Below are 27,500 nucleotides of genomic sequence, written 5' to 3'. Positions count from 1 at the left end.
TAATGCTTCTCTCACTGACTGAAACTTCGGTTCACGTGATGTTGATTGTTGAGAGTGGATATTCTCGAATAGGGTGAACGGGGTTCATTTTAGTTGAAGTAACTTACTTTGTAGAGAAGCCTAAGTACAAACAACAGCAATTAATGGAATTAAAACATGTGCCCCGAACAATGATCATCGACGTCCCGTACGGATCACGTTTCCTGGCTTTTAACTCAGTTTTATAAGTCGTTGATTCAACTGGCCGTTATTGAGAGGTTATTTCGGCAGTTGGGACGAGCTTTACTGGCCGTTACCGTTGTGGAGAGGTGGCCATTGTAGAGAGGTTAAAATAAACGTGAATGTACGGACCGTCCGCCGGGACAAAAAAGAGTGACCGCTGTGGAGAGATGGCCGTTAGTAGAGGTTCGACTGTAATTGTTTTAAAGAAAATAATCACCTATATAATTATACTAAAACAATTATTATTCACCGATATTCACCTCGCCTTTGGCGAATAATTGTTAAATAATGTGGTTTATTGTTTCACCCTTCTCACCAGACAATCTACAAAGTGGGGAATCCACTTACTTGTCAATGTTGAACTTGACATAATTCGTTCTCGGTGCCTGTTATTATAATCATTATCATTATCATTATTATCACCGTTGACCGAGTTGGCCAACCCATTCACTCTGGACGAACTCCTTCTGGCCCTGAGCGAAACGGCTTAGATGGAATCCCTGCAGACCTCCTCAAGTGAGACACCACTGTTATCCCACATCTGCACAAGCTAGTTATAAAGTGCTGGACGAATGGTTTCTTTCCTGAGGAGATGCGTGACGCCAAGATCATAACACTATATATAAACAAAGGCGATAAAGGAGATTGTAACAATTATCGTAGAATCTCTCTCCTGAATGTTACTGGAAAGGTGTTGGCAAGAGTTCTCCTCACATGTCTACAAAAACTCGCCAAATGTATCTACCCTGAATCCCAATGCGGTTTCCCGAAGAACAGGTGTTCTATGGACATGATCTTTTCAATCCGCCAGATCCAAGAAAAGTGTCGATAACCGCCACCACCCCTGCACATCGCCTTTGTCTACCTAATGAAAGCTTTCGACCTAGTCAGCAGGGAGGGTCTTTATACCATCCTACAGAAAACTGCCTGCCCGCCCATGCTGCTTCGTTTGATCAGATTTCTCCACGATAGCATGAAAGCTTCGGTCATGCTCAAAGGTTCTTTATCAGGAAACTTTGAGATAAATGGCGGCGTGAAGCAGGGTTTCGTCCTTGCTCCAGCCCCTTTTTAGCATCTTCTTTTCCGCCGTTCCACATCATGAATTTAACAACATAAAAGATCGAGACGGGGTCTACCTGCGCACTCGATCTGGAGACTTATTCAACTTGGCCCGCCTCCGTTCAAAGACCAAAACCTGAAAGTTACTAGTCCGCGAGCTTGTCTTCGTAGACGACGCAGCCTTTGTGTCACACAGCGCAGATGGTCTTCAGGTGCTGATGGATGCATTCGTAGACTTCTGTGATCACTTTTCTCTGGTGATAAGCACCAAAAAAACAGTTACAATGTACCAGGACCCGGCAAACTCACTGGCCCGCCTCCGTCATTCTGCTACCTTGGGGGCAATATCATCTCCAATTCCCATATTGACAAGGACATCATCAGCTGCCAGATTCGAAAGGCAGCCACAACTTTCAACAGGCCCAGAACCAGGGCTTGGTCCAACAGATTAATTACTTAACGCACCAAAGGTAACACATACAAGGCCCGCGTGCTCAGCGTCCTACTCTACGGCAACTAAACGTGGCCATCCTACATGCACCAGGAGAAAAGGGTTCACGCCGTCCACATGCACTGTCTGTGGAACATACTCGGCGTAATGTGGCAAGACAAAATTCGCGCATCCTTGAGAGAGTGGGGTGGGAGCAAATGGCACACATTCTGATAACCCGTCGACTCAGATGGTTTGGCCACGTGTATCGGCTGCCATAAGCAAGCGGCCGCCTTCTTAGAGACATCCTGTTTGGCGAGCTGACCACGGGATCCCGTGCAATCGGACGACCTCTCCTTCGTTTCAAGGATGTCACCAAACGAGACTTGAAACGTCTGAATATTGATCAGCCCAGCAAAAGCAAAAAGGAAAGACCTCTGCTAGAAGGAAACATTGGTGTCAACAACATTACGTTGGCTAACTATCAGGAAGAAACTCCCACACTGCAACTATTTCACGGTATTTTCAAAGATTAGCTATTTAACGACGGAATGATATATGAAATTAATCACATGCATGATGCATGATCCTCGCAGTTATGACTGCAATTTTGGCAATTGCGTAGAGAAGCCTGAAAAATTCAAGACTTCAACGGGGTTTGAACCCGTGACCTCGCGATACCTGTGCGACGCTCTTAACAACTTAGCTATGAAGTCACTGACGTTGGGAGCCGGTCATTTGTGGGTTCTAATGTTCCCGTGAGGAATGAATCAACGTTTGATAGCGGTTTCTAATCACCCTGAAGAAGGCCGTTTTTGTGCGGCCAAAATATAGGTGTAAACTAAAGTTGTGTCATCTCTTCATTTGTGGACTATTTTTTCATTTATTGCTTGAGGAAAACATCTACACAACGTTTTATGCTTGTGGGACTTACTAGTCTTAGGGCGTGGCGTTAATGTCTCCTCTCTGCTTTTTAATCTTGCTCTTTGAATTTGCTTTAATACAAAAGCCTTGCTATATCCCCTTGAAACAAGAAAGGTGCACAAGTCTGTCGCTCTACGTTTAAACGCATATGATGTTGACCAAATTCGTCGAAGTGTCAGAGCCTGAGCAAATGGTACGCCCTTAGACAAGTAACAAAAGAACTCCAGTGGTAATAACGTACAAACCTGGACTTCCAAATATTGGTGGTATTTTAAGACATCTTCAACCACTCCTGCTCCTCCTCTTAAGGCCATCAAGGAAGTACCATTAATTTCCTTTCAAAGACCTAAGAGTTTAGGGGACTATCTTGTATATTCAAAGCTAAAACGCACAGACCGCACAGAACCAAGATCCATGGGAACAGTGAGATGTGGAAGTGGACGATGCCAGGTGTGCCAGCATCTTGAGCCGGGGGACACTTTTACTTCACACATTACTCACAAAAAGTACTCAATTGACTATGAGTTGGACTGTAACAGATACAGTACGTGGGGTCAACTACAACAAAATTTAGGTTTATGTTTAACAGCCATAAGTCTCGTCTCAGAGCGCATACTAGACTCTCTGATGGAGAGCAAAGAGCAAAGATGATCTTATCTATAGACATTTCCATGATCCGGGAGACCATGGCCTTGAAGATGTAAGCATTAATCTTATTGATCAAGTGCTCCATGAATCTAAACTACTGGATAAGGAAGGTCAATGGGCATACCGCTGAAAAAGTATTAAGCCCCAAGGAATTCATAATAGTGATTTTTTTCTTCAATCAGACTAAGTCTAACTGGAAACGTAAACGTTAATCTATGTATCATTTCTTCTAACAGTTTGCGCAAGCCTTATAAATCAGCATAATGTAGTATTGCCCGCGATTTTCAGTTGCGTTTTTAAAATTTGTAATTTGTGGTGCAATATACGTGTAACGGTCATTCACCCTGATGAAGCCCGGTGAAGTCGGCCAAAATATAGGTTAACAGGAGAAACATCTTGTTTCTCTTCATTTGTGTTAGTATATTTATTGATATATGAAGAGGGTCTTTCCTAATGGATACCTGTGTTCGCAGATTAAAGCAACCACGTTCGTCCAAATGTCATTGGCTTTCAACTTAAGGTTCAAGCAAAATATAAAACTGAAATAATTTAAACGAAAATTACCTCACTTGTTTTTGAACAAGTCTATCTTCCTAAATCTACTTATTTAATATATATACCAGTAGCTGAATTTTTGGAAAGAAGGTCAAAATTTAATGTGAAATCCAAAGGGGAAGTGCTCCCTGTGGCAGCACTTACACTTAAGGTGAAGCCTAAAATCATAAGGGGTGCTCTGTCATGGCTTGTGGCGTGCAAGTCTATCAAGTATGGAGTAACAGTTCACAGGCAAAAGAATTCCTTACATCAGGGCCGTAGCCAGTATGAGGCAAACCGAGGCACTTGCCTCAGTCATTTTTTTGTGATTCTTTAAAATAAAGGATGATTTCCAGTGTTGTCTTTAAAATGTACTTAACATAAACACCTAGAATACCTACGTAGAGAATTTAACCATGGACATTGCCTCAGTCATAATTTTTTTCTGGCTACAGCCCTGTACTTAGACCTCATTCGGGGAAGGGGTGGGAAAATAACAGTTATACAGAAATAAGGGTAGTGCACCTTATGAAACTTAAGATCTTCTGAAGTCACCTCAGTAATGTTGCAAAGATCAGTTATACCAGACACAGCATCACTCGCCTTTTGTCTTAATGACTGATGGAATTAAAGGGAAAGTATGGTCTCGAAAATGTTTCTAAATTACGAAAACGTTTCCTCAGGAATTCGAAAATAATTGCCGTTTTGTCCAGTTCCCTGTTAAAATGTGAAAAGAGCACTTTGAAGTTGTCTCTTTCGTGACTTGGAGAGCGCCATCTTGGATATGACGTGTTATGACGTAGCAATATTCAACAAACGTGCTCGACCTTACCAAGTTCTTCGATCCCCGATCACATGCTCATTGTTGTGTGACCTTTCTGCTTCAAGAAATTTAAATGTAAGATGAACTATGGTAAACGGTGTCGTGGTCCAATAGGTAGAAGGCCATTTAGGCCATAAGTCCGAAAGAAACTCAAGTCACTTTAAGTGTATATGACAGATTTTTTTTTTATTTGCTTGATTAAATGTACTCATTGTCCTGATAACAACTGCAAAAAATTTTTTTCGATTTTGATTTTTCTTCCCCTAGTTACTGGGTTGCCAGTATGGCAATCCCAGTCGGAAAATGGGTGGGATTTGTTGGTTTTATTTTTACTGGGTTGCCATAGGCAATCCAGTTAGAAAATGCGTTTGCTTTTTTTTTCCGTGTCATGAAACGTCTTGCCTGTCACTCCCCTGCTAAGTGGTGTCTTTGTGCATAGAGTATTCTGTGCGTATTTTGTTAGGTTTAAGGGGGCTGGGGTAATGCGTAGATTTCTCTGGTTCACACAGGAGAACATTTAATGGGCCTTTTGCAACTAACGATCACATGGTACAAAATCCCCCATGCTGGAGGGCAAGCTCATTATTATTCCCCCACTGGGACATTAAAACAAAGAGACCTGAACCAGTCAAGCTTGACTTGCCCTTGTTTTAATATTTTATTCTCGATCGACCCTGATCGACCATCCTGAAAGCTTCCTTCTGCTCTTCCTAAAAACTGTGTATCAATATTTATTCACTTTTGCTTCAATATTTGTTTTGCATAAAGCAAGCTAACAAAATCTGTACCTTGCTTAGTTGCATTTTTGGGCGTTAAAATAGAATTTTCGGTCCTATGCTTCTGTTTGGAGTGGTATAATTTTTAGGTCACCCATCCAAATACCGGACAGGGATAATTCAATGAACTTTTGTATTACAAAGCTGTTCGATGCTCAGAGTGCACGCTTAAACTTGTGGTGAAAAGAAGTTGTGAGGGAAATTGGAAATGATCAACATGTCAGCGTAGGAGCCAATGTCTCTCGAATCCCTTTTATTTTCTTCAATCTTTCTGGGTTTAGTACTTTGCGAGTAACCACATGTCTTCTCAGGGGGCTATTTACCTAAGACTTTTTACCATGACACAACAATGATACACAATACCAAAACAATATTGTGTACTATTAAAAGTAAAGTAGTCTCAGCTTACGAGCCAGAGGGCCCAATCAGGCCGGCACTTATCTCCGGTTTCATTAGCATGAAGCGAAAAGGAGTATTCGCTACTCCTCCCTTGATGGGATGCTAGTCCATCACAGGGTTACCCCCAGCAATTCGCCGGACCTGGGTGGAGAGAGGCACCGTGAGAGTAAAGTGTCTTGCCCAAGAACGCAACACAGTCCCCAGCCTGAACCCGGACCACTCGATCCGGAGTCGAGCACTCCAACCATGAGGCCACCTCGCCTCCCATCGTGCACTATTAAAGCTACATATTGAACTTGAATATCCTGGAAGACAAAACGCAGCTCAGTTAACAATAGGCTGTCATGTATGCTATCACGAAACGGTGCCTAAGGCATCGTGGGTAATAAAGATCACGAGGAGTTTTTGGAAGACATGGTGAATGCCATGATAAGACTTAACATGGTGTCAGAATAATAGGTGAAATACAGCCACTAGAGAATCCACAAAACCTAAAGGTCGATTCGCTTAACATTGTGAGAACGAAATCAACAAAATCGAACGAATTTCTGCGGGCAGCACTCCAAAGATGGATTGGACGAGTGGAGATTTACCGACCGCGTGGAAAGCATTCAAGCAACACTGCGAGTTTACGTTTGGAAGGTCTCTAAAGCGAAAAAGTGAAGAAGAAAAATGTAATTACCTGATGATTTGGATTGGAGACAAAGGTCGTGACAAATACAATACTTGGGAACTCACTGTAGAAGAAGCGAAGAAGCTCGACACATATTATGCAAAGTACGAAGAGAACGTGAAACCCAAATCCAATAAGGTATTTGCAAGGTACAAGTTCCACCAGAAGACTCAACGAGAGGGTGAGTCATTTGAACAATTTCTCACTGATTTGAAGTTGCTTGTTAAAGATTGTGGTTATACTGACCCTGATGAAATGGTTAGAGATAGAGTGGTTATTGGCTGTCATTCTACCAAAACAAGAGAAAAGTTAATTCAGGAAGGTTCAGAGCTTACTCTTGAAAAAGCAATTGACATTGCCAGAACGGACGAAATATCGAAAGCGCAATTGAAATTCATGGCAACTGAGAATCCAAGCATTAACAGTGTAAATAAAGTAAAACAAAGAAACCACCAAAAAACAAAATCTAGCCGAGAGAAATTCATGCACAAAGATTGCAGCAGATGTGGTTATCAGCATGACAAAGAAAAATGCCCAGCACAAGGCAAGAGATGTAAAAAATGCCAAAAGTTAAACCATTTTGCCAGAGTATGTCAGTCTAAGACCACAATTAATAAACAAATACACCATGTAATATAACTGAAGATGAAGCAATGAAACACCCTGAGAACACTAAGGAACTTAAAACATTCCTTGGATTTATTCAGTATCTTGAAACGTTTATGCCCAACATGGCTACAGTCAGTGCACCACTCAGAAAGTTACTACAGAAGAACGTTGTCTGGCATTGGGACCAAGATCAAGAAGCAAGCTTTCAGAAACTTAAAGAGATGGCTTCTTCAGCACCAGTACTTGGGTACTATGATCCAAGCAAGCCACTAACCCTATCAGTTGATGCAAGTTCCAAAGGGTTGGGTGCAGTCCTCCTACAAGATGGAAAACCCTTAGCATACGCGTCAAGAGCCCTGACTCCAGCACAAGAGCGATATGCCCAAATCGAAAAAGAAACCCTTGCAATTGTGTACGGCACACAGAAGTTTCATCAGTTCATATATGCAAGACCAACCCAAGTCGAATCAGACCACAAGCCCTTGCAGTATATCCTAAGTAAGCCTTTGCATCAAGCACCACTGAGATTGCAGAAAATGATGTTGACCCTGCAACGGTATGACTTGAAAGTAAAATATCTCCCAGATTCAGAACTTTCTGTCGCTGATGCCTCACTAGCCTGATGATTCACTAGCTGGTCAAGCGAGTTTGCCAACATGTTTCCGCACTAACCATCATGGTAGACTCCGCGAAACAGGAGTGATGTCTGATCAGGGACTAAAACCAACAATGCGCACTCGTTCCGGTCGACTGGTCAAGCAGCCTACATACCTCAAAGACTATGAACAATGAGTTTGAACATTAAAAAAAAAAAAAAAGGTTTTGTTTATTTCTCTGCCGACTATTTCGTCAGTCTCATAGCTGCTTTATTCGAAAACTTTAAGAACATGTAACCTAAGCCTAGTCCTAGTTTAAAAAAAAAAAAAAGGGAGATGTCATGTATGCTATCACGAAACGGTGCCTAAGGCATCGTGGGTAATAAAGACCACGAGGAGTTTTTGGAAGACATGGTGAATGTCATGATAAGACATAACATAGGCCACTTGGGAAAATACCATAATACTCTTTGTTTGTCCCCACAAATTTTGCATGAGCATTGTTTTTGTTTTCTCTTGGGACAATTGGAAGTCCCAAGAGAAACTGGAAACAATGCTTACGCAAAATTTGGGGAGACAGACAAAGATCATTATGGTATTTTCCAAAGTGGCCTATATGGAATAAAGTGCTGTGTTACTGCACTACCACAGGTACGCGATGCGTGCCTATTTTTTTCTAATTAATAGGCTGGTAGGCAAGTTTTTAACCTCAGAATAAGATGTTTCGTTGTATCAACGTGTGAGCCAAAGGGCCTCTGCTGGCACGACTTCTGGCACGACTTCTGGGTGACCCCTTAAATGGTCTTAATGACCAACAATAAAAGCAAAATGACACACGCTAACACCAACCCGGTGTGGCCAACACATCCCCCGACTTGAAAAAATTGACTGGAACGCTGCAGTTCAATACCACCCAACTCAGTCCCTTCTGTTTTTGAGTAACACGCACCACAGGCAACCCAGTGTACGCTCATCGAGCGTCCAGTTTTTATTCTTTTTAGTCTTTTTTTTTTTCCGTGTCGATAAAAGTCTTTCCTGTCACTCCCCTGTCTAAGTTTGTACATAGAGCCTTCTGCGCGTATTTTCTTATGATCGAGAGGGTAGTGGAAATGCGTAGATTTCTCTGGTGGACACAGTAGAATGATTAACTTAACCTGCAATGGCGTCGAAAGTTATGTAACGCGAATGGCGTTTTAGTGGATCTTTAAACAAAATATACCCTTATAGAGCTCAATAATGGAAAGTCAGATGGATAAACTAGGCAGGCGGTGAAAAACAAATACCTGGAATCTTAAAAGGGACGAGTAATGGACTTCGACAACAATCTGTCGCCCGTCGAGCCGTAATCAAAGTGAGCTGTAGTTCTAATATTGTACAAGTGTGGTGTTTTGTACAACACTGAAATCAAATGGAAAATTCTCTAGTAACTTATGGGTTTAACAAAGACAGAGAAGGAATTGAAAAACTTGGATCTGTGATCTCTGTTGTCTCGCTTATTTATATTTGTTTGTAATCAACTCTGCACAGCCTTCTGGTAACAATTGGAAATTTCACTAATTCTTGTTAGTCAAAACGTATTTGAAAGAAAGCTTGCTGCCCATTTTTGCTTGATAATTCAAGTAAAGGGTTTGATGCTGAACACTGGTGGGAAATTTATTTAGTTGCGTTTTTGACACGGGGTATAATTTGACACGATTGAGTTTCTTGTCTTCACGCACGTAATGAAATAGCTTATAGCAAACATGTTGTTTGTTTCAAAAAATATTTCGCTGGAAAAGGTGGCCTTTATGAATTCATCATGTTGTGTAATATGCGAGCTTAACTGGATAGTTTTTATGGCAATAGTAAAGCATTTTCGTGTCAAATAAGGTAAGCGTCTTTCTGTTGTGTTTACTTACTTAAATATAAATATACCATGCGGCGTAAACTTGATTTCCACTCTCAAAATTACCTCCAGCACCTACTTTTTGCGTAGAATAAGCATTTAGAATGATGTTCTTGTCTTCTGTGGTGATACTTGCCGATTCGGGAACATTTTGTAAAAAAATATTTATAACGGGTCACACGCGCAACTTGATCGCCCAAACTTCCCCTATTATGCATAACATCCACTTGGCCTTTTGACATCCCGAAATTTGAAAGGATGATTGCTAACGAATATAGAAAGATTTTCACAATAACTAAAAATTCCTGTGTTAAGCATTAGAATCCAACAAAGAGGTAAATGCGACTAAATTTGTTGCGTGCGTTGCTATGTTTGTGATTTGACTGTTGTGCAAATTGTGACATAATATTAAATTATGAAAAAATATCTACGGATAGACGGTTAAAAATCTTTATTTTTAGCGGTTACTTGAACATAAAAGATGTAATGCTTGACGAGAAATAATATTTTTGCTAATACAATGTATTTGAAAGAAGAAAAATCTCGCGGGAATCGCGGTGAAAATGAGTTAACAAATTTGCATACGTGAGTTGAAATGTGATACGCGAGGAGACAGGAATTTTATTTCTCTGACAAATGATTTTGTCATTGTAGTGTAAGATGAAATTTATTTGGGTAGCCAACAATATTTCTTTAACTTCCGGGTTAATCCAATTTACGATTTGCTAGTGCGAAGATTGCTTACGTGAAAGTCACGCTTTTTGCGAATTTTGAGTGTCATGAAATTACATAATTTGCGTGACAATATATCCCTTTACTCAACACAAAAACATTCAGATGGTAACAAACTTCATATTTATTAACCATTTCCTCTGCTTTTGTGCTTGTCAGCATTGCGATTTGCGATAATTCGCAAGTCTGTTTTTGTATCTCATGGATGTTCAAATTTTCAATTACATAGCCGCTCATCAACCTCGCGATTGTGTAAATAGTTCACCCTAAAGTCAAAATAGATACGTCCTCAGGAACCCAACAATGAAGGCTTCCTGACCCGACAGATAAAATGTAAATATGCAGTTAAATGTTAGAACAAAATTAAAAAACCAAAGACGTTGTTTTACTCTGAAAACGACGAACAATTAACATGCTTTCAAGTAGTTCATTCAGTTGACACAAGGTGATCACGTGCACCTTTATGGTTGCCTAGCACGTGATCAATTTCTTCCTTTTGAAAAACATCATAAAAGTCAGAGACTGCAGAAATCTTCGTCTTTTTACGATCGATTGTCGTTAATCTTTCGAATTCGATTCAGAGCTATATATAAAAACTGTTATTTTTTTCCTTTATCTGAGAAGAAACGAGTGAATTTTACTCAAGAGCGTGTTTTGTTATCTTTAAACTGAATTTATTACCAAAGCTTAAAAAACTAAAAGACCTCAAAATGGGACAGGATATTACAAAATAATTAAAGGTGTGAACGTGTGAGCCAAAGGGCCTCTGCTGGCGCGACATGTGGGTGACCCTCATGGTCTTAATGACCCCCCACTTGAAAAAATTAACTGGAACCCTGCAGTTCAATACCACCCAATTCAGTGCCTTCTGTTTTTGTGTAACACGTACCACAGGCAACCCAGTGTACGCTTTTATGGAGCGTCTTGTTTTAGTTATCAAAAGACGCAGAATTTCACTTCCGGCGGGGTAAAAACCGCGCGAGTACAGAAGGGGGACTGGAGGTGATTGTGACGTCAACTCGGGACTCTTGCAAGAGCGCTTACCATTTGAATGAAATTTTCGGTGAGAATGTTTCGACAAATGGTACTGTACGTTCTGTACTTAGAAAGAGAAAATGGGAATGTGCCGGTATCATTTGCCAGAAAAACGGATTGTTCCAATTGAAAAACAAATGAAACGGTATATATTCTCTGGCACTTGTAATTGTGGACAAATGGTACAGAAATTTCCGGGCATTCCGGTCAAAGCGAGAAAAAGGAATACCTCGAAAGGTATTGCCTTTTTTCCGAAAACATTCCACAGGGATGAACCGTTCCATTTGAATTCTCTCCGGAATTACCGAAAATTCCATTCAAATGGTAAGCGCTCTTGGTCATTCCTTTGAGATATTTTCATGTGAAAGCTTAATACGGTCGGTAGATGCGTTGTATCCGGCTGCAACAACACGAAAGACGAAGAAAATGATTTTTCTATCCATGAAATACCGTTTTACGGTGATTCCAGGCCAAAAGCTATCAGTCATGAGTCAGCACGATGAGTATGAGTATATGAGTCAGTATGACTCACGTCAGTATGTACACGTCAGTATGAGTCAGCACGCTCGTCACTGAAGACCATTTTGTCTCCACTTGATTACAACCACATTTGTTCTGTTATTGAAGCAAAGGCTTTAAAGATCAAACACTGCAATTCCTGCAAACTTGAAAAGAAGTTCAATAACCTTAAACGGAAGTTTGGAATCCCGAGAGTCTGGAACTTAAGCAACGATGAAATAATTTTCAACTACTCCCATCGGGCCTTGACTGAAACTGAGAAGAGTGTCCTGGCGCGTGGTTTACGGTTCTGTTTTCCTCCTAAAGATGTTGACAAATATGATGTTAAATGCTCCTTTGAATTGCTTTATCGGGATTTAATTAAGCTCGATCTTCCGTTAACCGACGAAAACCACGATCAACTCAAACATAAATTAAAGAATATATCTTATAGCTACATTTACTCATATGACTTTTCAAAGCAAAAGAACATTCTAAGCAAAGACGACTGGAAAGCCTTAACTGATTTACGCAATGATGACAGCATTATCATCACGAAACCGGACAAAGGAAATGGCGTTGTAATAATTAGCAGACTTGATTATCTTAACAAAATGAAACACTTGATTTCTGACACCACCAAATTTAAAGAGCTACAACACAATCCTGCTAAATCCAGGGAAGAAAGCCTGTCAACTTATCTTCGGAAACTGAGAAAGGATAAAATTATTGACGATGCAACTTTTACAAAATCTTACCGAGTGGATCTTCTCCTGGTGTTTTATATGGCCTTCCTAAAGTTCATAAGACTGGTTGTCCTTTCCGCCCTATTGTTTCATCGGTTAACACCTATAACTACAATCTTGCTTCTTATCTTGTTTCTATACTTCAGCCAATCTCGACCAACCAATACACTGTCAAAGACTCTTTCAGCTTCGCGGATTGGGCCAAAAAGTACAAGCATAAGAATGGAATAATGTGCTCTTTAGATGTCTCCTCCCTATTTACAAATGTGCCACTCGAGGAAACACTAAACATTTGTCTAGACAAATTCTATTCTCTTGCTGATCCTCCGGCTTTAGCCAGGGTTGGTCTTATTGGAATTTGCCACCAAGAAGAGCCACTTTCTTTTTGATGGTAAACACTACGACCAAATCGATGGTGTTGCCATGGGTTCGCCATTGGGCCCTGTCTTAGCCAGCATTTTTATGCGTGTTTTTGAAGAAAAGTGGTTGCTGAACGCCAAAGTTAGTCCTTTATTTTGGAATCGTTACGTTGATGACACATTCACCATGTTTCACAACAAAGACAGTGCAAATGAGTTTTTGCACTATTTGAACGGCTGTCATCGCAATATTAAATTTACCATTTGAACATAACAATGCAATTCCGTTTTTGGACATTCTTGTCACACGTAATCAAAACAACGCTTTCACGAGATCCATCTACCGAAAGAAAACTTTCACAGGTCTCTACACGAAATGGGATTCCTTCACTCCACGAAAGTACAAAATAAACCTCATCCGCTCCCTCACTTAAAACTACTACTATTCTTGGTTCATCTGGCTCCTTGCTTCAATCTGCCCTCAATGATCTTCGAAATGGTATGGTATGCAGTGGGGATACATTACTATTCGCAAAATGCAACAAAGGTGTGTTGAACCAATTAGAGTTGACGAAATTGCGTGTTCCTTCCTCAAAGTTCCCCATATATCTTAAGTAATATTTCCAAGAAGTTGATGTTGTCGAGTTAACAAACTCATGGTTAATTAGGATTACTTATTGGAGGCTAATGTGAAGTGCTAGTTTTCTACCCATGCTTAATTAACTTATTATTATCCGGTTGTCAAACACTTTAATAGACGTTTCGCCCTTCGGGGCTTCTTCAGTAAAAGGTGTAGCACGTACTGGGTTAAAGACACTTGGAATAAAAATTATCTCTTATGACTACGTCTTAAATAGGCTAATAATTTATTACGATGCAATCACTACACCCTTACATTATACCCTAGGGGCCTAGGACCTTTCTTTCTATACCGTTTCTTTTATTATATTTATTTGTTATTTTGACTCCATCGTAAAAAATTATTACCTTATTTAGGACGCAGTCATAAGAGATAATTTTTATTCCAAGTATTTTTAACCCTGTACGTGCTACACTTTTTAGTAAAGTGTTTGACCACTGAAGAAGTTCGCTGCTTCTTCTCTTCACACAAACTACTATAAATTTATATAGGGCATTATGGGAAAAAAGATGCTTTGAAAACGAAATGTGCCTTGAAGGTAATATTTGTCCTAACATATATATTTTTTGTGCCTGTATTGTTTTTTTGTGTCTTACAGTTTTTATTATGAATTATCGTAAGAGTACTAAATCATAATTTAAAAAAAAAGGCTGTGGTGATTTCCAAAGGACCCTTCGCTTACCTTTGGCTTCTGATACCAACACTTTCATTACCAATGGTGGCATTGCCAGGGGGAACTTGTGGAGTAACACTAAAAGAAACAAAAAGTTGATTTGATCACATGACTTGTTTAAAAGTGTCGTGACAAAAAAAACAATGAAATTATTCTAACTGTTAGATCTAGCAATATGCGAAAGAAGTGCCTTGTGACCAATTAGAGTTAAAGCAATTGCGTGTTCCTTTCTTAACGTTCCCAATACATCTTAATTTGCGAGATGTTGATGTTGTCGTTAATTAACGTATTATTATAAGTTTTACATCTGGGATTGCAGAAGGAACCATGTTCGTCCAAAATGTAATTGGCCTTAAGCTTAAGGTTGAAGTAAACTATGAAACTGATATGTATTTAACAACTATTCACCGAAGTGCATGGAGGTGGCTACTAGTGGATATTACTTGAGCTGCGAAGCGGCGATGCAAATATCCACCACAAGCCTTCGACACTGAGTTATAGTTATTTTCGTATATACTACACCAGTGAAATAATAATTATAGCACAAAAACGTGATTTTAACTCATTTATTCCTGCAACGATTACAATATTAGAAATAACACAAAAACAGCGGTGACAAACATCAGATAGACTATAAACGCATCCTTTTTGAAATTATCTTTTACTAGCCTGTGTACAGCCGCCCGCTCTCCGAAAAAAAAATCGGAGAGGAGCGTCTGTGATTTACCGTTAGTAATCGTGTTCCGGAATAATTTTGCATACATTATTAAGTGATCTACGCTGACCAAAATTTGCGTGGCTGATATTTCGTCACCCTGCTAGCAGAGCCTTTCTTTTGCTTGCTCGATTTTGGCGTAAGATCTTTATTGAATATGCGCTGCATGTTGCCAGGATACAGTCTCAAACCCAAGCCTAATATGCCAGATCTCGCCGCCATCTTGGTTTTTCATGGTACAGCGGGCTCAATTATAACCATCGGTTTTGTCACTGAAGGTACGCTCGCATTGGAATAACCGGTTTGACGAGAGAAAACAAGATTGACTAGTCCAGAAGCTCGGGCTGCGGCGGCTTCAAAGAGTTGACGCGATTCGGGCAGAGCCTACTTTTCTCCACCTCAGTAAAGAAAAGGACAAAAGGAGGCTCTGCTCGCAGGGTGATATTTCGTTGGAGCTAAATTCTCAAAATGGTGGTCAATGAGGTAGATTTCAAACGTGCATTGAAGAGCGTCTCCGATAGTTTTAAGATACCTTGGCTTTATAGCATAGAAGCACTCTTTAAAGGAAAGGATGTATTTGCAAGCCTTCAAACCGGGTACGGCTCTGATCTTCAGAGCGGCACAGATCGTTGCCGATGAGCTGTTATTTTCCTCGATGTATTCACATCTCAAATCTTCCAGGAAATTACGCTTTGTAGATTGCGCTTGAGAATGGCTAGGCTGGTCCAAGCAAGGCGTTGGGATTACATTGACTGGTAAGGAATAGCGGGAGACGTTTTCGAGTGGAAAATCTTTTGAATAGTGTTATATTCACCTCGTGAAGAGCGCTTTCGTTTCTTTTGGGCTGACAACAATTCCTACAAATGTACGTCGAATCGATTTCCACTTTACACTCCATAGATAACAATTCCGCTCGTACTTTAAAAGAAAAACCTCTTTGACAATTAAAAAGATTTTTATTCGTATTTTGTACCGTACTCAAAGTACACACGAACTCATCGTAAAATCTCTCACGGTGGTTCTCAAGGTATTGATGTGGAAAAATAAAAATAAAAGCCAATCAAAACTCGTTGTTTCAATGATGTAATGATTGATGGGTGATAACCAATCAAATCATTTTCCACACATTCCAGGAAAAATCACGTGGTATGGAACACGCTTATCAACGGTTAATCACAGACGCTCCTCTCCGATTTTTTTTTTCGGAGAGCGGGCGGCTGTACACAGGCTATCTTTTACTTGACATTTCGTATGCTTCTGCATACATCTTCAGAAGTGACGGTTAATACAAAAACATGATTGGAGTTTAAATATACAGGATTACTAACTAATTAACTGTTAAATATTAAGTAACAATAGAGGTGACAGAAAACTAATAAAGACACAGCTTTTCGCTGTTTTGTCACCTCTGTTGTTACTTAATAGTTAATAGTTAATTAGTTAGTAATCCTGTACGTATTTAAACTCCAATTTTGTATTTACCGTCACTTCTGAAGGTGTATTTCAGAAGCATACGAAACGTCAAGTAAAAGATAATTTCAAAAAGGATGCGTTTATATCTGATGTTTGTCACCGCTGTTTCTGTGTTATTTCTGATCAAACTGAGATGGCCAAAGAAAAAGAGTGATTACAATATTTTTGAGTGCAAATCCGACGCGAGTTTCTTTGGAGGTGAATATCATAAGATAGTCGAAGTTTGAGTAGTCAAGCAGATTGCACTTTTAACGCTATCCACTGTTTTTGAGAATACTAAATATTTACATATTATTATATACCTCTTATTAACCGAGTTCGAGGTCCGTACTGTACGTTACGGACCGAGTTTTTTCTCGTTGATTTATGGCACAAGCGCGAAGCGCGCGGGCCATAAATCAACGGGAAAAAACGAGGATCCGTAACTTACAGTACGGACCGAGAAAAGGAGGTTAGTAAGATATTTATTAAATCTCTGAGGTTAACCGGCGCGCGGGCAAGGACACTAGTCAAAGTGAAGCGGAAGGTTCAACTGCCACAAAGAATGCCGTGCCAAAATCCCAAAAACTAAATCTTCTTGGCTGTTAAGTTTGAAACAGTTGCTTGCAAGATTCAAACAGTTTTCAGTACAAGCTTATGCAACAGAAATGACATGAAAAACTCGCTAGATGATGTTTTGTCGAAATTTTAAATTTAGCGGGCTGCACAGCGGGCCACACTGTAGAATACGGCCCGCTAATTTAGCCAATTACAGCGTGCGTACTATCTGAGAGATATAATAAATTTCCCATAACGCCCTACATATATATACAGTGCATTATGGGAAAAAAGATGCTTTGAAAACCAAATATGCAATCTCCCAAAACATTTTAACATAATCATATATTTTGTTGTAATATTGTTGTTTTTTGTGCTTCTATTGTTTCTGAATTTGTCTCATAGTTTACAAATTGTAAATTTAGTAGTGTAAATTACATATACCTTATTCGATGGTTTAACATATAATACATGCTGATATTTTGGGAGTTGCGTAGTATTTTAAAACACGAGCAATGAGCAAAATGTCAGTAAGTGTTATATGTTACACTACTGAATAAGAGATTTATTATTCCAGTACAAAAAGGTGATATTTTGCTTCAATTTTATTTGCTAAGAGTGTTTAAAAAATGCATCATCTGTCCTTTAAGGCGCATGGGAACGATGAAAACAGCACAAAAAGCCAGCCCAATGTCCTTTATTTAACTGGATAAATAAAGGACGAGTGACAAGCAAAATGCGAGGGCTTTGCATCCTATTGAAAACAATTTCTTTCATCGGAAAACTTCTGTTCCGTCAGTATCTGCTCTGTTCTAGACCGGTCAAACCGGGACACTGGTTTGTATTACCGTCTCATATTTGGTGTACAACAAGGCGATCCTTTGTCACCTTATCTTCTTTTTGTTGCAGTTGAGATTCTAGGTATCGCCATCAGGCAAAATTCTCAAGTTACATGTAAAGGAATTGTCATTGGTACGGAGCAAACAAAGCTTCTGCAATTTGCTGACGACACTACAGTTACTTTATCCGATGCAAAATCCGCTTCAACACTTTTTAAAATATTATAGGTATCTTTGAAAGTATATCTGCTCTAAAAATCAAACAAGAAAAGATAAAAGGAATGTGGATCGTTCTACCAGATGTTGTTCATCGAAACCCTTTGATATCAGGTGGCCGGATGTGCCAATAAAAGCCCTTGGAATCTATTTTACATATGATCTGAAGCTACTTGAAGAATAGAATTTTTAAGAACGTTTAGACTCCATTAAGAAAATGATAAATATTTGGTCATCAAGAGGTGAAGTGAAGTGAAGTGAAGTTATTAGTCTCTCCCCCTCGGGGCTTTTCAGGACTAATTTACAATGCTTTTTGTGGGGGACTTTTGGCCAGACTGCTTGTTACGCAGTTTACAATTTATTTAAGAAGTGAAAGATGCCCCCGATCAGATTAGGTCAGACCAAAACACCAGGGACAACGTCCCCTACTCTTTTTGAGAATTGAGTGGGTTCTTTAACGTCCCATACCATTTGGTTTCCAACTAGGGATATCAGACGGGACCTCCGGTTTACAGTCCTTATCCGAGAAGACTTGAAAGTCTAACAATTTTCGGGTGTAATACAAAAGCAACACTTTCTCCTCAGTTATTTCAAGAGGGTCCCCTACACCCCTTTCTAAAACTCAGTCACGCAAAAATATTTCGCCTTTTCACGCGTCACGAACAATATCCAAAATTCTTTCACGTTCACTCGAAATTCGAGACGATCCCGTTTCACATAATTGACCTGTTAGCCCTGGAGGCCACAGCAGGATTACTAGGTTTTATGAGAACGGCATAGTGATCGCTCCGGCCGATCTTAGGGAGCTAAATTGGCTGGGCAAACAACTTAGGACGGTTTGTAAGCGTCCAGTCCAAAATGCCAGTGTCACGTGTCTTCACGTTGACTATCTGCGTAAGGCTAGTGCGTTGTCTAACCAGGCCTGTACTCACAGGATTAAAGTCACCGTGGATCACAACCAACGCGTCCGGGTGCTTGAGTAGTAAGGTCAAAATAGTAGTGTAAATTACATTTTAAAAAATGCTGTGGTGATTTCCAAAGGACCATTTGCTTACCTTTGGCTTCTGGTATCAACATTAACAACACTGTGATCACCAATGGCTACAGTGCCACCTGAAATTTGGGTTTTATAAGTTCTCTGGCCAGGAGCAACTTGTGGAGGAACACTAAAACAAACAAAAGGTTGATTAGGTCGCCTGACTTGTTTAGAAGTGTCATGACAAAAACCAAAATGTAATTATTCTAACTATTCCCAATGCATACATATTTAGTGCATCCTGGGATATTGGTTTAATCCTAATTCCACCATGTTTTTGCGCCAGTTGGCTCGTGCATCATGCTTTGCGGTCTTATCCTTTACATTTTCGGTTTTTGCCTCGATCCTCGGCAGGCATTTTGCCGCCGTTCTTCTAGAGAATAATTTGTCCCCCCGCCCTTCTCCCCTAGTGACGGTTGACGGGGCTGCCCTGGTTACCCGCTGCATACTTAAGCTGCCACATAGTAGTAGTGGACTCCTCCCATAACTTAGTTCACCGCGATGTGGCTATGGTAGGCAGTGGGAATAGATTACTATTCGCAAAATGCAAAAAAGGTGTGTTGAACCAATTAGAGTTGACGAAATTTCTCAAAGTTCCCAATATCTCAAGTAATATTTCCAAGAAGTTGATGTTGTCGATTTAACAAACTCATGGTTAATTAGGATTAATTATCGGAGGCTAATGTGAAGTGCTAGTTTTCTACCCATGCTTAATTAACTTATTATTATTCGGTGGTCAAACACTTTAATAGATGTTTCGCCCTTCGGGGCTTCTTCAGTAAAAGGTGTAGCAAGTACAGGGTTAAAGACACTTGGAATAAAAATTATCTCTTATGACTACGTCTTAAATAGGCTAATAATTTATTACGATGCAATCATTACACCCTTACATTATACCCTAGGGGCCTAGGACCTTTCTTTTTATACCGTTTCTTTTATTATTTTTATTTGTTATTTTGACTACATCGTAAAAATTATTAGCCTATTTAGGACGTAGTCATAAGAGATAATTTTTATTCCAAGTATTTTTAACCCTGTACGTGCTACACTTTTTAGTAAAGTGTTTTAAAGTGTTTGACCACTGAGGAAGTTGGCTGCTTCTTCTCTTCACACAAACTACTATAAATTTATATAGGGCATTATGGGAAAAAAGATGCTTTGAAAACGAAACGTGCCTTGAAGGTAATATTTGTCCTAACATATATATTTTTTGTGCCTGTATTGTTTCTTGTGTCTTACAGTTTTTATTATGAATTATCGTAAGAGTAGTAAATCATAATTTAAAAAAAAAAAGGCTGTGGTTATTTCCAAAGGACCTTTCGCTTACCTTTGGCTTCTGGTACCATCACTTTCATTCCTAATGGCGGCATTGCCAGGGGCAACTTGTGGAGTAACACTAAAAGAAACAAAAAGTTGATTTGATCACCTGACTTGTTTAGAAGTGTTGTGACAAAAAAACCAATGTAATTATTCTAACTGTTAGTTCTAGCAATATGCGAAAGAAGTACCTTGAACCAATTAGAGTTAAAGCAATTGTGTGTTCCTTTCTTAACGTTCCCAATACATCTTAATTTGCAAGATGTTGATATTGTCGTTAATTTACGTATTATTAGGAGTTTTACATCTGGGATTGCAGAAGGAACCATGTTCGTCCAAAATATAATTGGCCTTAAACTTAAGGTTGAAGTAAACTATGAAACTGATATGATATGATATGATATGATCACATGATCCTTATACCGCTCGAACAACTGCACAAGTCGTGACTCCATCAGAAAGGCTCGTGAGGCATTCCTTATACACAGAGGAAAAACACTGGAGCCTGCAGGCCTTAATAGAAGAGATGAAATGTAATTTAGTTTAGCTACCTTTTAATTTTCTTTTGTTTTTTTCATCTTGTTATCATGTATTATTCTCTCTCCTCTTTTTTATGCATTTCCGTTTTTATAACACATCACGTAGCCTTTTTATGTCATTTCCGGTAAATATAAAGATCTTGTTACTAGCATTTATCCATTCAATAAACCTGAAGAAGGCTGGTGTTGGCCAGCCGAAATATTGCAACAACGCCTATCTTCACGTTGTCTTGACCAACCTTTGCAGGATATTTTCTATTTTAAAGTTTTTTTTGGTGTGGTCACGATCTATTTTGATCCAACGAAGAGCAAGTTTTGATCGTACACGGTTTTTGCAGTGGTTTAATCCTTAAAACGTTATTTAACAACTATTCACCGAAGTGCATGGAGGTGGCTACTAGTGGATATTACTCGAGCTGCGAAGCGGCGATGCAAATATCCACCACTAGGCTTCGACACTGAGTTATAGTTATTTTCGTATATACTACACCAGTGAAATAATATTTATTCCTGCAACGATTACAATATTAGAAATAACACAAAAACAGCGGTGACAAACATCAGATAGACTATAAACGCATCCTTTTTGAAATTATCTTTTACTTGACGTTTCGTATGCTTTTGCTTCAGAAGTGACGGTTTACCTCTTACTAAGCGAATTCGAGGTCCGTACTGTAAGCTTCGCGCTTGGGCCATAAATCAACGGGAAAAAAGGATGATCCGTAACTTACAGTACGTACCGAGAAAACGAGGTTAGTAAGATATTTATTATATCTCTGAGGTTAACCGGCGCGCGGGCAAGGAAACTAGTCAAAGTGAAGCGGAAGGTTCAACTGCCACAAAGAATGCCGTGCCAAAATCCCAAAAACTAAATCTTCTTGGCTGTTAAGTTTGAAATAGTTGCTTGCAAGATTCAAACAGTTTTCAGTACAAGTTTATGCAACAGAAATGACATAAAAAACTCGCTAGATGATGTTTTGTCGAAATTTTAAATTTAGCGGGCTGTACAGCGGGACGTACTGTAGAATACGGCCCGCTAATTTAGCCAATTACAGCGTGCGTACTATCTGAGAGATATAATAAATTTCCCATAACGCCCTACATATATATACAGTGCATTATGGGAAAAAAGATGCTTTGAAAACCAAATATGCAATCTCCCAAAACATTTTAACATAATCATATATTTCATTTGGGGAAGGGGAAAATATTTTGTTGTAATATTGTTGTTTTTTTGTGCTTCTATTGTTTCTTAATTTGTCTTATAGTTTACAAATTGTAAATTTAGTAGTGTAAATTACATATACCTTATTCGATGGTTTAACATATAATACATGCTGATATTTTGGGAGTTGCGTAGTATTTTAAAACACGAGCAATGAGCAAAATGTCAGTAAGTGCTATATGTTACACCATTGAATAAGAGATTTATTATTCCACTACAAAAAGGTGATATTTTGCTTCAATTTTATTTGCTACGAGTGTTTAAAAAATGCATCATCTGTCCTTTAAGGCGCATGGGAACGATGAAAACAGCACAAAAAGCCAGCCCAATGTCCTTTATTTAATTGGATAAATAAAATGACGAGTGACAAGCTAAATGCGAGGGCTTTGCATCCTATTGAAAACAATTTCTTTCATCGGAAAACTTCTGTTCCGTCAGTATCTGCTCTGTTCTAGATCGGTCAAACCGGGACACTACAGTGTTTTTCCGTCTCATATTTGGTGCACAACAAGGCGATCCTTTGTCACCTTATCTTCTTGTTGTTGCAGTTGAGATTCTAGGTATCGCCATCAGGCAAAATTCTCAAGTTACATGTAAAGGAATTGTCATTGGTACGGAGCAAACAAAGCTTCTGCAATTTGCTGACGACACTACAGTTACTTTATCCGATGCAAACTCCGCTTCAACACTTTTTAAAATATTATAGGTATCTTTGAAAGTATATCTGCTCTAAAAATCAAATAAGAAAAGATAAAAGGAATGTGGATCGTTCTACCAGATGTAGTACATCGAAACCCTTTGATATCAGGTGGCCGGATGTGCCAATAAAAGCCCTTGGAATCTATTTTACATTTGATCTGAAGCTACTTGAAGAATAGAATTTTTAAGAACGTTTAGACTCCATTAAGAAAATGATAAATATTTGGTCATCAAGAGGTGAAGTGAAGTGAAGTGAAGTTATTAGTCTCTCCCCCTCGGGGCTTTTCAGGACTAATTTACAATGCTTTTTGTGGGGGACTTTTGGCCAGACTGCTTGTTACGCAGTTTACAATTTATTTAAGAAGTGAAAGATGCCCCCGATCAGATTAGGTCAGACCAAAACACCAGGGACAACGTCCCCTACTCTTTTTGAGAATTGAGTGGGTTCTTTAACGTCCCATACCATTTGGTTTCCAACTAGGGATATCAGACGGGACCTCCGGTTTACAGTCCTTATCCGAGAAGACTTGAAAGTCTAACAATTTTCGGGTGTAATACAAAAGCAACACTTTCTCCTCAGTTATTTCAAGAGGGTCCCCTACACCCCTTTCTAAAACTCAGTCACGCAAAAATATTTCGCCTTTTTACGCGTCACGAACAATATCCAAAATTCTTTCACGTTCACTCGAAATTCGAGACGATCCCGTTTCACATAATTGACCTGTTAGCCCTGGAGGCCACAGCAGGATTACTAGGTTTTATGAGAACGGCATAGTGATCGCTCCGGCCGATCTTAGGGAGCTAAATTGGCTGGGCAAACAACTTAGGACGGTTTGTAAGCGTCCAGTCCAAAATGCCAGTGTCACGTGTCTTCACGTTGACTATCTGCGTAAGGCTAGTGCGTTGTCTAACCAGGCCTGTACTCACAGGATTAAAGTCACCGTGGATCACAACCAACGCGTCCGGGTGCTTGAGTAGTAAGGTCAAAATAGTAGTGTAAATTACATTTTAAAAAATGCTGTGGTGATTTCCAAAGGACCATTTGCTTACCTTTGGCTTCTGGTATCAACATTAACAACACTGTGATCACCAATGGCTACAGTGCCACCTGAAATTTGGGTTTTATAAGTTCTCTGGCCAGGAGCAACTTGTGGAGGAACACTAAAACAAACAAAAGGTTGATTAGGTCGCCTGACTTGTTTAGAAGTGTCATGACAAAAACCAAAATGTAATTATTCTAACTATTCCCAATGCATACATATTTAGTGCATCCTGGGATATTGGTTTAATCCTAATTCCACCATGTTTTTGCGCCAGTTGGCTCGTGCATCATGCTTTGCGGTCTTATCCTTTACATTTTCGGTTTTTGCCTAGATCCTCGGCAGGCATTTTGCCGCCGTTCTTCTAGAGAATAATTTGTCCCCCCGCCCTTCTCCCCTAGTGACGGTTGACGGGGCTGCCCTGGTTACCCGCTGCATACTTAAGCTGCCACATAGTAGTAGTGGACTCCTCCCATAACTTAGTTCACCGCGATGTGGCTATGGTAGGCAGTGGGAATAGATTACTATTCGCAAAATGCAAAAAAGGTGTGTTGAACCAATTAGAGTTGACGAAATTTCTCAAAGTTCCCAATATCTCAAGTAATATTTCCAAGAAGTTGATGTTGTCGATTTAACAAACTCATGGTTAATTAGGATTAATTATTGGAGGCTAATGTGAAGTGCTAGTTTTCTACCCATGCTTAATTAACTTATTATTATTCGGTGGTCAAACACTTTAATAGATGTTTCGCCCTTCGGGGCTTCTTCAGTAAAAGGTGTAGCAAGTACAGGGTTAAAGACACTTGGAATAAAAATTATCTCTTATGACTACGTCTTAAATAGGCTAATAATTTATTACGATGCAATCATTACACCCTTACATTATACCCTAGGGGCCTAGGACCTTTCTTTTTATACCGTTTCTTTTATTATTTTTATTTGTTATTTTGACTACATCGTAAAAAATTATTAGCCTATTTAGGACGTAGTCATAAGAGATAATTTTTATTCCAAGTATTTTTAACCCTGTACGTGCTACACTTTTTAGTAAAGTGTTTTAAAGTGTTTGACCACTGAGGAAGTTGGCTGCTTCTTCTCTTCACACAAACTACTATAAATTTATATAGGGCATTATGGGAAAAAAGATGCTTTGAAAACGAAACGTGCCTTGAAGGTAATATTTGTCCTAACATATATATTTTTTGTGCCTGTATTGTTTCTTGTGTCTTACAGTTTTTATTATGAATTATCGTAAGAGTAGTAAATCATAATTTAAAAAAAAAAAGGCTGTGGTTATTTCCAAAGGACCTTTCGCTTACCTTTGGCTTCTGGTACCATCACTTTCATTCCTAATGGCGGCATTGCCAGGGGCAACTTGTGGAGTAACACTAAAAGAAACAAAAAGTTGATTTGATCACCTGACTTGTTTAGAAGTGTTGTGACAAAAAAACCAATGTAATTATTCTAACTGTTAGTTCTAGCAATATGCGAAAGAAGTACCTTGAACCAATTAGAGTTAAAGCAATTGTGTGTTCCTTTCTTAACGTTCCCAATACATCTTAATTTGCAAGATGTTGATATTGTCGTTAATTTACGTATTATTAGGAGTTTTACATCTGGGATTGCAGAAGGAACCATGTTCGTCCAAAATATAATTGGCCTTAAACTTAAGGTTGAAGTAAACTATGAAACTGATATGATATGATATGATATGATATGATCACATGATCCTTATACCGCTCGAACAACTGCACTAGTCGTGACTCCATCAGAAAGGCTCGTGAGGCATTCCTTATACACAGAGGAAAAACACTGGAGCCTGCAGGCCTTAATAGAAGAGATGAAATGTAATTTAGTTTAGCTACCTTTTAATTTTCTTTTGTTTTTTTCATCTTGTTATCATGTATTATTCTCTCTCCTCTTTTTTATGCATTTCCGTTTTTATAACACATCACGTAGCCTTTTTATGTCATTTCCGGTAAATATAAAGATCTTGTTACTAGCATTTATCCATTCAATAAACCTGAAGAAGGCTGGTGTTGGCCAGCCGAAATATTGCAACAACGCCTATCTTCACGTTGTCTTGACCAACCTTTGCAGGATATTTTCTATTTTAAAGTTTTTTTTGGTGTGGTCACGATCTATTTTGATCCAACGAAGAGCAAGTTTTGATCGTACACGGTTTTTGCAGTGGTTTAATCCTTAAAACGTTATTTAACAACTATTCACCGAAGTGCATGGAGGTGGCTACTAGTGGATATTACTCGAGCTGCGAAGCGGCGATGCAAATATCCACCACTAGGCTTCGACACTGAGTTATAGTTATTTTCGTATATACTACACCAGTGAAATAATATTTATTCCTGCAACGATTACAATATTAGAAATAACACAAAAACAGCGGTGACAAACATCAGATAGACTATAAACGCATCCTTTTTGAAATTATCTTTTACTTGACGTTTCGTATGCTTTTGCTTCAGAAGTGACGGTTTACCTCTTACTAAGCGAATTCGAGGTCCGTACTGTAAGCTTCGCGCTTGGGCCATAAATCAACGGGAAAAAAGGATGATCCGTAACTTACAGTACGTACCGAGAAAACGAGGTTAGTAAGATATTTATTATATCTCTGAGGTTAACCGGCGCGCGGGCAAGGAAACTAGTCAAAGTGAAGCGGAAGGTTCAACTGCCACAAAGAATGCCGTGCCAAAATCCCAAAAACTAAATCTTCTTGGCTGTTAAGTTTGAAATAGTTGCTTGCAAGATTCAAACAGTTTTCAGTACAAGTTTATGCAACAGAAATGACATAAAAAACTCGCTAGATGATGTTTTGTCGAAATTTTAAATTTAGCGGGCTGTACAGCGGGACGTACTGTAGAATACGGCCCGCTAATTTAGCCAATTACAGCGTGCGTACTATCTGAGAGATATAATAAATTTCCCATAACGCCCTACATATATATACAGTGCATTATGGGAAAAAAGATGCTTTGAAAACCAAATATGCAATCTCCCAAAACATTTTAACATAATCATATATTTCATTTGGGGAAGGGGAAAATATTTTGTTGTAATATTGTTGTTTTTTTGTGCTTCTATTGTTTCTTAATTTGTCTTATAGTTTACAAATTGTAAATTTAGTAGTGTAAATTACATATACCTTATTCGATGGTTTAACATATAATACATGCTGATATTTTGGGAGTTGCGTAGTATTTTAAAACACGAGCAATGAGCAAAATGTCAGTAAGTGCTATATGTTACACCATTGAATAAGAGATTTATTATTCCACTACAAAAAGGTGATATTTTGCTTCAATTTTATTTGCTACGAGTGTTTAAAAAATGCATCATCTGTCCTTTAAGGCGCATGGGAACGATGAAAACAGCACAAAAAGCCAGCCCAATGTCCTTTATTTAATTGGATAAATAAAATGACGAGTGACAAGCTAAATGCGAGGGCTTTGCATCCTATTGAAAACAATTTCTTTCATCGGAAAACTTCTGTTCCGTCAGTATCTGCTCTGTTCTAGATCGGTCAAACCGGGACACTACAGTGTTTTTCCGTCTCATATTTGGTGCACAACAAGGCGATCCTTTGTC

General features: G+C 39.1%; 1 protein-coding gene across 6 annotated transcripts in view; it reads right to left on the bottom strand.

Annotated features, from left to right (window-relative positions):
* The window catches only part of LOC138049531 (uncharacterized), a 161,863-nt gene that overhangs the window by 72,376 nt on the left and 61,987 nt on the right, over window positions 1–27,500 (bottom strand). For 3 of the 6 annotated variants that reach the window (XM_068895845.1, XM_068895842.1, XM_068895843.1), the window contains 5 exons: window positions 25,217–25,285; window positions 23,908–24,018; window positions 20,405–20,473; window positions 19,097–19,207; window positions 14,271–14,339 (listed from right to left, as the gene is read on the bottom strand). In XM_068895845.1, coding sequence (XP_068751946.1) covers window positions 14,271–14,339; window positions 19,097–19,207; window positions 20,405–20,473; window positions 23,908–24,018; window positions 25,217–25,285 — 429 coding nt within the window. The remainder of the gene's footprint in view (window positions 1–14,270; window positions 14,340–19,096; window positions 19,208–20,404; window positions 20,474–23,907; window positions 24,019–25,216; window positions 25,286–27,500) is intronic. The other 3 variants (XM_068895846.1, XM_068895847.1, XM_068895848.1) reach the window with 2 other exon arrangements.

This window comes from Montipora capricornis, chromosome 5, assembly GCF_036669925.1.
Source record: "Montipora capricornis isolate CH-2021 chromosome 5, ASM3666992v2, whole genome shotgun sequence".
Taxonomy (NCBI): Eukaryota; Metazoa; Cnidaria; class Anthozoa; order Scleractinia; family Acroporidae; genus Montipora; species Montipora capricornis.
This window is presented reverse-complemented; position numbering and strand designations above follow the sequence as displayed.